This window comes from Balaenoptera physalus, assembly GCF_965194825.1.
Source record: "Balaenoptera physalus genome assembly, chromosome: 5".
NCBI classification, from domain to species: Eukaryota; Metazoa; Chordata; class Mammalia; order Artiodactyla; family Balaenopteridae; genus Balaenoptera; species Balaenoptera physalus.
In genome coordinates this window covers 11,433,341-11,446,466 of record NC_138884.1, presented here as the reverse complement: position 1 = coordinate 11,446,466, position 13,126 = coordinate 11,433,341, and the positions used below count along the sequence as shown (strand labels likewise).

The 13,126-nt window shown below is 33.2% G+C and overlaps 1 protein-coding gene across 10 annotated transcripts in view; it reads right to left on the bottom strand.

Moving 5' to 3' along the window:
- Window positions 1-13,126, bottom strand: part of CCSER1 (coiled-coil serine rich protein 1) — a 1,319,150-nt gene that overhangs the window by 781,995 nt on the left and 524,029 nt on the right. For all 10 annotated transcript variants that reach the window (XM_082461691.1, XM_082461685.1, XM_082461686.1 and 7 more), the window contains exon 7: window positions 711-788. In XM_082461691.1, coding sequence (XP_082317817.1) covers window positions 711-788 — 78 coding nt within the window. The remainder of the gene's footprint in view (window positions 1-710; window positions 789-13,126) is intronic.

The following is a 13,126-nucleotide window of genomic DNA, read 5'->3' as shown; positions in this document are numbered from 1 at the left end:
GTCCCTTTATTTACAATAATCCTAAAGAAATCCAAAAATCTCTGGTACACATATAAAATAGCTAATTTACAAGCTTTGGCTTAAAGAGAAACATCTAATCTTAAATAGCAAAACAAGAAGATGACTTCATATTTGTAATGTACACAGACTCCCACACGGAAGAATTCTGCTAATCATACTTAGAGTATTTACTTAAATATTTTAAAAATGCAGTGTTTGGAGGAATGATTCCATATGTTAATTTTTTATTTTTACCATTAGTTTGTAAAGAATACACAATTAATTAATTATGACCTAGAGTCATCAATGAAAATTTACCAGCTAATGAAAGTTTAACCACTCAATGAGTGCTGAATAATTCATTCCAAACTTATTGCCTAAATTAATATAAATAAAAGATTTGAAACCTATAATTCATGTGACATCAAACTATTACAATGAAATCACTGTCTCTTACATGCAAGGCAAACAATGTGTTATATAAAGTACCAATTTCTATTCAAACTCTACCTTTATTTAGCAAGTAGAATGACGACAGACAAAACAACAACAAAATTTTAACACCTGAAACAAGATCCTTACGAACTAAAGCAGTTAACCTCACCATCTATGCCTGAACTACCTATTTTACTATAGTAAAATAAATATTTTTTAAAGATCCTAAAAGTATTGTAAACAATTATTAAAAACGTTTTCAATTTATTTTTTACCTTGAAAGGTGATGACTCTTCAGTAAGAGGACTAACAGGAAGTGAAGTGGTGCTACTTGCTGGGCTCATATCTGTACTCTACAAGAAAAACAAAATTGAATTAAAGAGATACTTTTTTGTAGTCATTTATTATTATTCCTAATTTAGAATCTAACTCTTCTTGTTAAAATAAAAGACAAATATATAAGTGAAAATGGATGTAGAAAAATTCAAATTATTATTGTACAATGAATCATTCCTTATTTAGAAATAATTAAGAAATTAATCAAATTATCACTTCTCAATTTGCATGTCAAGTGTATTTTATTAAATATAATAACGATCTTTTATGTTAGGATGGTATCTAGTATTATATTTGCTTAACTTATATTTTTACCTTTTTTGATAATTAAACTATACCTATAATGGTTCACTATGGTACTATTTCAATGTCTTTTAGGCTGATTTTTCAAATATGTGTTATTCATATTTTCCTTTTATGGAGATTTGAGTCATTGTACCCAGTTTTTAGTTCATCATGAAAAGCATATCTGCCATTAATTTACAATTGCAAAATGAAGAAATATTAAATTCTAAAAATTCCCATATTCATAGCTCTTGACAAACTTTCTTATTATATTCAGCTAAATACACATTTAAGGACAAAAGATTTACACAAATATAAGAGAATTATCAGAATGTGGCTAATGCTGTTCTTCTCCTCCTTTAAAAATGTAATCCATTAAAACTTCTTAAGTGGGAGATTAGCCTATATAAAGAGATGCATGTTAGACGCTTGTCATTATTTTTTTCTAAAAGCAAGAAAAAGATATTGATAATAGGTAGCAACAAAAGTTATTTTACTATGCTCTCAACTCGTTCTCTCAGAGGAATTCTTCCATTTAAGTAGATAAGCAAACAAAACATGGGAAAAAAATGCACACCTACATTTTTTCAGTTCCATTTCCAAATGTACGTGGACACAAATACAGAAAAACTTTCAGTGAAGATTAAAGCAAAAACATGAATTAACCTTGACTGAGATAAGGGAACAAGTAGCCAAGTTTGGCTGACAAATTCTAACAAAAGAATACATTCAAAGAATACATTCAAAGAATACATGCTGCAGTTGCTACAAATTCTTAGTGTCTCTTTCTACTCAAAGATTATTTTCAATTCATTTGATTCAGGTGTACAATAACCTGGACACATTTTAAATATCCATTAAAGCAGGATTACTTCTGACTGTCTATTCCAGAAACAATGGATATGAACTATAAATATAGGACCGAAGATACTCAGTATAATATTTCATACAACATGTACCTTCTTTAGAAATTGACATAAGCCTGAACGTTGAGTTAAAATGTCTAAAGGAGGAAATTAGATAAAAACTGAACAATAATCTACTAAAGGAAACAGGAAAATACAGGCACCAGATAACTGAGGTGAGTTACTTACTAATTTCTAAATATATTCAGAGCTTCTTGGCCATTTATTAGATCAAAATCAGGAAATATTCTGAACTTCTGACTTTCACTATCTGATTACATGATGTAATGGGGAAATAAAGAGGTTTTCTTAGGAATCAATTTACTGCAGGATTTTAACATAAGAAATGAGTAAAACATTTTTGGAGAAATAGAAAAACAAGACTCTCGAGCTGTTCCTCTCATCATTAGCTTTTTCATGAGAAATTAAGCAAGTGATAGAGCAAAGTTCATGTGTAGTTGAATTATCTGATATTTTCCTAAAGTACTGATATTCTGCATAGCGTATTGAAGTATTATGTCCTTAAAAATCATGTTCAGGAGACAGAGATGACATTCAGTTACAGAAATTTGAAAGCCTGAATCAGATGAAGGTTTTTTTAACTTCCATAAGAAGATGAGCTCTAAATAAAGCTTCATGGTTAACGTCCTTAAGGGTTAAGGTCTCCCACAACTTCCCAGAAATAAATGTGTCATTCTAAGCACTATGGAAAGCAGACTCTAAAATTTGAATCATGTAACCTTGATTATTTGAATATCATTCTTAGAGAAAACTTTGTTCTCACTTTAACTTTCAAATCTATCTTACAGTGTAACATTTTAATTCTATTGCTCTTAGGAAATCTTGAGAATAGTGTTTTAAAAAAGCAAATCAATCTTATATGACAACATCTGATAAACTGCATTTAATTATCAAGTTGAGAAATACATAGCAAAAAATAGGATAAAAAATCTTCAGTTTCAGCTTGTTTTTATCCCATTTGTGTTTCAGTGATCTGTAATTTAGGTGTCATTCTAATTTATTCACCCTTAAGATAAAATACTATAGTAAATCCTTCAGATATGTCTTACCCATACTTCCTATTTTAAATCATTTACCCTTTCATTCATTGACAGCAATACCAACGCAAGTGTATATCTAAATACAAATTAACAAAGTACTCTCAAGTTACACTTGAAGTTTTTAAAAGCTAACAGTGTGTGTTCTTCCATAATTTTCTTCATAAATTATTTTTTTAGAATTATGGCTTCATTTGCTTTTAATATATTTTAGAGACTTTGGAAATAATCCATTCACAATAACGTGAAAGCAAATCCCATGGGAATATGGAAAAGCTATTCTGCAAAAGAAGCAAATCATCCCAACAGAAGGAATCTCCTTAATGCTCATATGACACATTTGGGTTTTCTGACCCTTTGGAGACTGCACTAGACATTCTTGACAGGTTATAAAAAACAACGATCCTAATTCTTATTGTCTGAGTGTCCTACAACTTGGTTTTCTGGTTCTAAGTCCAATAAATGTGTGCTTCATTCCAACATTAGGTGATTAAATAAATATGAACCTAGCATTATTGTTCCTTCACGTAAAATGTTATTTTACACAAATTAGTAGACTTTCCCCCTTTCTATTTCTATCCCAAGTATGCTAAGTTCTCTTTTATTTTCTTCCAAATTGAGCTTAACATTAAGTAAGATCTTTAAGTTCAAAAATAAAATCTAGCCAAGTATTTCCTTTGAGCATATAAGAGAGATTCTGGTGAATATCACCCTCCTCTCATGCATACTGACTGCTCTTCAGGATTCTTTCTACTCATTAGTTTTGAAGATACTACTCATTTTGTTGTTGTTGTTTTTAGAATATAATTTCCCTAAATTTGCGAACTCTTCCATCATCTTCAACCTCTTTTTCTTTAAATCAACTTTATTTCTTTAAATCAACATACCTATACTAAAATGCAACTTTTCAAAATATATAGTCAGATGAGATTTGACAAATGTACTCACATGTATAACTACCACCGAAATCTAAATATAGAACATTCTCATAACCTCAAATGTTCCCTCACGTTCCTTTGCATGCAAGCACCTCCCACCCAACCAATCCATCGTCCCAGGCAACACTGATAAGCTATATGCTATAGGTTAGTTTTTCCTTCCCTAGAATTTCATATGAATGGAAATATATTAATATGAATTTGTTTAGGACCAGCTCCTTTCACTCAGCAAAATTATTCTGAAATTCATCATATCATATTGTTGCATGTTTCAGTAGTCCATCCTTTTAAATGTTGTGTAGTATTTAGCAGAGGCCACAATTCATTTATCCAATCACCTGTTGCTAGAACTTGCATTGTTTCCAGTTTGGGGGTATTGGGGATACAGCCATACTGAGTGCTTTTGTATATATCTTTATGTGGATGTATGTTTTTGTTTCTCTTGGATAAATACCTACTGGTGAAATTACTTGCTTCCTGTGGTAAATTTATATCTGGTATTTTGTTAGCTTTATAAGAAACTGACAAATGTTTTCCAAAATGCAATAGTTTGTACTTTCATTTGCATTGTATCTCATAAATATTGGTATTTAGTTTTTGTTTTTTTTTTAATTTTAGCCATTCCATGGGTCTGTAGTGGTAGCTCACTGCGGTTTTAACTTTCATTTCCAAGGATGACAAATGATGCCGAGCATCTTTTCATGTGCCTACTGACCATTAGTAAGTATATCTTGTTTTGTGAAATGTCTGTTCAAATATTTTGCCTACTTTTCTCTTTCACTGGGTTGTTTGAATACAAATCCTGTGTCATATATATTTATTATAAATATTTTCACCCAGTTTGGGCTTGCCTCTTCATTTTCTTAACAGTGTCTACAAAAGAACCAACACTTTCCATTTTATTTGCCGTTTTGTTTGTTTGTTTTTTATGGTTTATACTTTTCTGGTGTTTTTCCTAAGAAATCTTGTCCTACTTCAAGTTCACAAAGATTTTCATGTATGTTTTCTTCTACCATCCTTTCAGATCAACATATGATGGCCAAAAACACAGCAGAGTTAGGATTCTATTCTTTGAAAATATTTTTGCAATTACTTGGTGTTTAATGAACATTAAGTAACCTTAATATTTGTATTGTACACATTCTAGTACAAAGATTTTCACAGAGATTAGTTTGTATTTTATCAAGTAACCTCAGACACTTTAGCCAATCTCACACCTTAGATGGGAATCTAACAGTTACTAGTGCCTTAACCATACTTTAATTACAACACACCTAAACACTGAAATATTATCTGCTTGTGGGTGTGTTGTGGAAGGGGAGAAAGTCTTTGCTAAAGTATTGACAATTTAAAATTAATATACAAGACTCTCCTCAGAGTGGGTGACTATGGAACTTCCTGGACAGATGGATGGCAGAAGGAGCGATATAAGCTTTAAATGCGAAGGAGAATAGTAATGCCAAGAAGAGCAGTGTATCTACCATCTCCTACTGTTGACTCATCTTTGACTCTGGGGAAAAAGAGGGCACAAGTGGAAATAAAACAAGCTTTTTAAAATAAAATTCAAGAAACGAGATAGGAATATTCCCCTATCTTTCTTAAATTTCTCAATGGAATAGAAATTATTTAAGCACATGGAGAGGTTTTGCCAACACCATGCCACTTTGGCATACTAAGAGCTGCCACACAATGTTGGTGAAGAATAAGTATTAACAAATTTAAATGAAAATGACACCCGACTAGAGGAAAACAATGGCAGGGAGCTGAATAGACCTTTTCTTGGCTCCAATGAGATGGCTCATAAAAAATATATGAATAATTAGGGGCAACTTATCAAGAGGCTGGAAATAGCAGATAAATGACCTCAGTGAAATCCTCAGTCTCAAGTATCCTGGTACCAACTCTGACTATCAACCTAGTACTTTATCAATACTGATGTCAGAATTACTAGAAGTTATCGCTGAGAAAAAACAAAGTTAAGATTAAAAAAAAATCAGGGAAGTGAACAGTAAGTACTAGTGAATCACAATAGGTGGTCTTTTCCCAATAAATAATGAGTATGGAAGGAAATATTTTTGTTATATTAATAACAATTTTCCCAGGTTAAATTTTAGACCACAATTTGGGAAAATGGCATAGTATCTATTATTATAAATAATGCTTAAAATGTTTGGTTAGAAAGTGTAATCACACTCAAAACTGTCACTGCTCAACTGTCCATGGCCAAAGTGGACATTTGAGGGCTTTGGCACTCAATATACTGTCACCAGAGAAATAGGGAAATTAAAGAATAAGGGACACAAAATACTTACTAAATCAGAAAAGAATGTTGAAACTTGAATGTTACATCTTCTCTTAGCTTCTACTGTTATATCTATTATTGATAAATGCAAATATGAACTCATTGTAATAGCTTTGAGAAACATACTATTCTGTTCTTTCTTTTTACATAGAAAAATAAAGAACTCTCAATTGATCTATCACTTGATACTGTCGATGCCTTGTGTATAAAATTTGCAATCAGCCATTTGTATAATAACATAAAAATTAAAATTAAAATTCAGTTTTAAAATATTTTTCATTAATTCATAAATTAGGGAGTTACTTTTTGTCCATGAAAATGAGAGAATTTTTTTACAAGTATTAAAAATATTTTTCTTATGTAAGCCGTATTGTATTTTCCTTCTGATTCTGGGGAAAAAGGTGTTAATTTTATTAAATAAACTATTCTATATTAATGCCCAGTGCCTGGGTCTTGATTTCTTCTGATAAAGGAACCAGGGCTCCTTGGAGAAATAGGTGATTCCTGGGATGAGGCAAGGAATGAATAGCTTGTTCCAGAAAGCAAGAAAGTGCTCAAAAGTGCTCAAAAAATAAAAGGAAGGGGTGTGCCAAAGAGACAAATGAGCCAACGTGAGAGAGCTCCCAATTGCCAAAGCTGGAACAATTTGAGCAACAAAATAAATAACATAGTATTGGAGTATAATCAAAGCATAAAACAAAAATCATGAATTCATACATAAATAAATAAGTGACTGAATAAATAAACAATCGGGGAGAACAGACAAATCTCTCTTACGGAAATATTCCAAATAATTTATGTAGATACTCTCCCTCTTCAAGAGATGGAACTTAACGTCACACCCTCAGCCCCAGGCTGTGCTTAGTGGCTTACTTCCGAAAAGAGTAGAGTATGAAAAGGGGGAAGGGTAACCTTACAGTGGAGAAACACGGCAAACACTACCTCAACCAGGTGATCAAGGTTAACATCCTATAGAGAGCATATAGATAGCATGATACAATGCGATGAGAGGAGTACGTTACCTCTGTGATCTTCCTCCCCAAAACCAATGACATCAGTCTAATCATGAGAAAAACACTGGACAAACTCAAATTGAGAGACATTCTGCAAAAATCTGACCAAAGTAAAGGTCATCAAGGACAAGAAAAGACTGAGAACTGTTACAGATTATGCTGCTATGGAGGCATGATGACTAAATGTAATGTGGCATCTTGGATAAAATCCTCAAATAGCAAAAAGGCCATTAAGGAAAACTGGTGACATCTGAATAAATCACTGAGTTTAGTTAATAGTAACGTACCAATATTGGTTCTAAGTTGTGATAAATGTACTCTGCTGAGGAAGGATGATGACAATAGAGGAAACTGGATGAAGGGTATATGAGAGCTCTCTGTACCATCTCTGCAGCTTTTCTTTTTTTTTTTAACATCCTTATTGGAGTATAAATGCTTTACAATGGTGTGTTAGTTTCTGCTTTATAACAAAGTGAATCAGCTATACATATACATATATCCCCATATCTCCTCCCTCTTGCTTCTCCCTCCCACCTTCCCTATCCCACCCCTCTGAAACTATTTTGAAATAAAAAGGTTATTTAAAAATATTCTTCATTAGCAATCCAACCAGGCTTTTCAGGATTATAACACATAACTGTCATTATACTCATATTCTAAGCTTTCATCAGGGCTGTTCCAACTTTCATAAAAATAAATTGCAACAGACCATTTTATTGGGATGCATAACTTCTCCACCAAATAATCTTTAATCTTCTATGAAGATCTCATCGAAAAGCTGATGTTAAATTGTTTTGCATGAATGCCATCATTCTACAGTGCAAATTCATTAACTACACCTCCCCTAAAAGCATAATTAATGGATCTGTCCTATGGAATCAAAATTTATTTATAAGGATTTCTTGAAGTGAAACATGATCAATTTGACTCAAATATATTGAGTACATAAACATATTTGACTGTAAGTGAAATATTTTAATTTTTAAGCTATTAGGGTAAAAAGTATGATATAAAGTAATTCTTTAGGTCTAGTAAAATTAAATGGTCACCTAAATGGGTTAACTCTAATTTGAGCATGTATTTTTTTTTAATTAATTAATTAACTTATTTATTTTTGGCTGTATTGGGTCTTCGTTTCTGTGTGAGGGCTTTCTCTAGTTGCGGCAAGCGGGGGCTACTCTTCATCGCGGTGTGCGGGCCTCTCACTATCGTGGCCTCTCGTTGCAGAGCACAGGCTCCAGACGCGCAGGCTCAGTAGTTGTGGCTCACGGGCCTAGTTGCTCCGCGGCATGTGGGATCTTCCCAGATCAGGGCTCGAACCCGTGTCCCCTGCATTGGCAGGCAGATTCTCAACCACTGCGCCACCAGGGAAGCCCTTGAGCACGTATTCTTGTAGTTCTAAAATTAAGTAAAAAATGTGTACCACATGTTATAGTATTTTGCTGTTTTAATAATCAATGGTGTTATTACTGATAAAGTACATAGGATAATTTAGATTTCTGTAGTTTTAATGGGCCACTTTTCTTGAAAATATTTTCCTTTTATTAGACATGCCAATTTTCTATGAAAATGTGTTGATTTATTCAGCCATTCAATAAAAGGTAGTCCTTGGTTGTATGTCCATGCTTATTTTGAGGCTACTGGATTAGCACTACAACCATTGTTATTGGCTACAAAGAGCACAAAATCCAAATTATTTAAGCGAAGGTCAAATCTGAGAATTGTGTTGGAAATTTGAGAAAGAGATACTTTCACTCAGCCAGTGCTGCTAAGGTCAAGAATGTATTTCTATTTAAACTGACAGAGGCCACCAAGCAGATGGGACATCCCTAGAAACAAGTCCAATGCAGAACCAATACAAGAAATGTTGAGAAAGAAACTGAGTCCTAAGGACGTATTTGACATATTGATAACTCAGCTCTACATGAACAAATGATTTTCAAAACAGAGTATGCCTAAGATTTAAGCATCCTTTCTGAAATAGGAATAAGCACTCTGGTTGGGAAGTTGCAAGTTATAGAATCTAAAATTTGAATTGGCTGACAGAAGTAGACAGCCAGGATATTATTCTATCTCAGACTGAGAATTTAGCAATATTTATGTGGTAGTAAAATAATTTATTAAATTACTTTCTAAATTTTGGGGGACTCACATATTTTTTGAATTTGGCGCTTCATGTGCATGCCACAACTAAGAGTATGCATGCCACAACTAAGGAGCCTGCAAGCCACAACTCAGGAGCCCACGAGCTGCAACTAAAGGAGCCCGCCTGCCGCAACTATGGAGCCCATGTGCCGCAACTAAGGAGCTGGCGAGCTGCAACTAAGGAGCCCGCCTGCCGCAACTAAGACCCCGTGCAACCAAATAAAATAAATTAAAAAAAAAAAAGAATGTATTTACTTATTCTCTTTTTATTATATATATAATGTATATTATATATGTATGTAAAATATATATTATATATATTATATATAAATTTACTTTTGACTAGATAACACATTCTCATAGTCCAAAATTCAAAAGGTGTAACATCTTTTTCCAGGAAAAGATTTCTCTTCCACTCCTAGTCGTCAGCCATCCAAAGCCCACTGATCTTACCAATTTATTGCATAACCTTCTATAAATGTATATGTATATAACAGAAACACACACACATCTATATATCCATATCTATTTATCTATCTATCCACACACACACAGAGGGTCATTTTTTTTCTCTATACATATAGGATAACATGTTATAATACTGTTCTTCAACTTGCCTTTTTTCAAATTACCATGTATTTGTATGTAATGAGATCCCTCATTTTTTATATGGCCACATCGTATTTCATTTTATGGCTATATGATAATAAAGTTAACCAGTGTTGCATTCCCACTCTTTCGTTATTACAAACAGAGCTGAAATGAGTAACCTTACCTTATATGCATATGTACCTATAAGATAATTCTGGGGATGTAGAATGACTGGGTTAAAAGAGATATTCAGTTGTAATTTTGAATTATGCTGCCAAATTGTCCTGCATGGAGAGTCTATCAGTTTACACACCCAGATGAGGCTTAAAAGTGAATAATTCCCACTGTCTCACCATGTATTCTCTGCCTTAAAAGGCCTTTAGTACAGATGCATAAGGTAAACAAAAGCTCTGGTTGAAATTCACCTTCTTAAAATCACAGAGATTTTCAAAATCTCTTCCTGCCTGATATCAATAATCGAAGACAGCTGAGAGAAACAATATCCCAATAAATGCCTGGCTCAGTGTTGAGTTAGCTTTGCTCTTAGTCCTACTCTGATGTGATCAATCCCAATTACTAATCTCATTACCTCACTGTTTTGTCACTAAACCAAAGCTAAATCAAGGTTGTGACCAAAACCCAAAGTAACCTAAATTACTAGGCTATGACAGAGATATAAACTAGCTCATTCCCACAGGAGAAATTAGGACTTGGTACTTGGTTTGGAAGTTTCAGAAATTAAATTATATCAACTCAAAGAGGGACAAGCAGGTTTTGTGGGGATGATTCAGAATAACTAAATGAATAAGAGACTGTACTTAATCAGATATTGGCCAACATATTAACTAATAATGAAAACTAAACTTGACGTAAGAACTCAGGGTGGCAACCTATTTGAGTTCTTTCCTTTTGGTGAAGAGAACCATTCAGAAACCACATTACAGAGTGGAAGATTCGTTGTTTAGTATAAAGTTAGAAAAAAGTAGTAATTAGATTCTCTCAGAGTATGCTTTATATCAAGCTATGGTATATGTACAAAGAAACACAAATCATTTACAGTCCAAGCACTTTATCCTGTGAGGAGTGCTAGAGCTTCACCATAGTGACAAAATTCATATCCTCTTATTCATTTAAAATAATTGAAAAGTCAACTACTGAAAGCACAATGACTTCATGCCAGACACACTGCAACATAATTTAAGATAGAAATAGCTAATCTGATTAACAATATATTTTTTTAAACCAGCCTTTTTTTGTTGATGGTGGCACTAGTTACCTCAACAATGACTAGTTTATTAATTTTATTTTGCTTTGGCTTGCTTCAATTTTAGGAAATTGCAGTTTCAACTCATATATCCCAATTCTGGAAGTGCATGATATTTGAACCTCAAAGTTCCTATATAATTTCCCCAAGTTATCATACAGATATTGTAAGGCTGAGTTCCTGTTTTTACTCACTATTTCTCCCAAGGAAAGAAATTCTGTCCCTGATCCCTAATCTCTAAGGCTGAATCCAAACCAACTGTTGCTGGACCTCTTTATGACTTGAATCTCCATTATCCCTCTATCTGCTTATTTTCTTGAACATTCTTGGTATGTTCTGCTGCTGCCACAAACTGAAATTATGGTCTTATTTCATTTACAACATTTAACAAGCAGTATTGAGAATCTATCACAAACCAGATTTGCGATGTATGTTTAATAAAAAGTCCTTGCCTCCAATTATCTTAAATTCCTTAGAGGAGATAAGCAAGTGTGAAAAGTACAAACTAGAAAAAGGATTCATAAGTAAGTAGATAGGGAAGCAAACAAATAAAAATCCAATTATCTAAGATAATCACTGATTAAATATGTATGTACTTCTTTTCAGTCTTTTTCTGTGACATGTAATTGACTGGAATTAATGTATATTATCTATTCTAAATTTTGCCCCAAACTACATTCTCAAGATTTTTCTCACATCAAACATTTTTCTTCAATGTACTTTATGATGGGTGAAAATACCATCATATAATTTTATTCATTTGTCAAGCTCCTAATTTTTGACATTTTTGCATTTTCATTCTTTCTTTACAATTAATGCTGTGATGAGTCGTAAAACACATCCGTGACTATTTCTTTTAATAAATTTATAGAATTACTAAGTCTCAGTTAATATGCACATAATTGGCTAATTTCACATATATTATCAAATTTTCCCCCAAGGCTAACGTACTGATTTTCACTCCTACTTGAGAAGTTTGAGAGTTCTAAATTTATTGTACCTTCAATAGGCATAGCGAAATATACCAGGTTGTTTAATTGGCTATGATTTACTAATTGGTTAAGTGTTAGGGGGAAAAAATACATCCTTAAATTTCATTCAAATAAACTTTAAATGTATTAAAGTGCTAAACATAAAGAAAATGCAAAAGAACTTGAAGAAAATATAGGTAAGTATTATCTATCAATTATAGAATGGGCAGGGCTCTTCTAAACATAAACATAAATAAATCATAAAGTCAAAGATCTGTGACTATGTTTAATTTTCTACATTTAAAGAAAATGAAGTTATAAAGCAAATGAAATATTTGGAAATTGAGTTCGCAGGGAACACTTATTCCTCATTCCTGGTGTTTCCTTTCATGTAGAAGGAGCTTTACTAGTGTTACACTCTCAGCTTCTCTGCCTAGCAAAGAATCGGTAAATTTTCTTGCTGGTAAATTTGGGATGGATGAACTCGGTGTGATTGGCTCAGCTCATTCCTCTTTCTTTTGCTAGCTGGATCACATGCAGAGAACATGTGTTCTGTTCAACAGCTCTGCAGTAGGCTTTTTACTGCAAGGTCCGAGTAAGAGCTTTAAGCCTCAAATCCTAAGAACTTTAACCTGGAAGGTTGTCTGCAGCTTACAGAGACTTTTCCCAAGGGCAAGGAGCCCTTTAACGTTGTTGTGAGTATTAAGTGATGGTGTGTGAGATGAATAGACCTCAGCAAAGCCTCTGGGTCCCAAGAACATCAGAAAGACAATGGCCATGAGTAGTTTCGGTCAAAACACAGATGCCAGGGCCTTAGGGGTTGCAAGTTGCTACTGGCTGACTTTGAACTATACAGAGCAGCTTTTCATAAGCAGATCTGGCT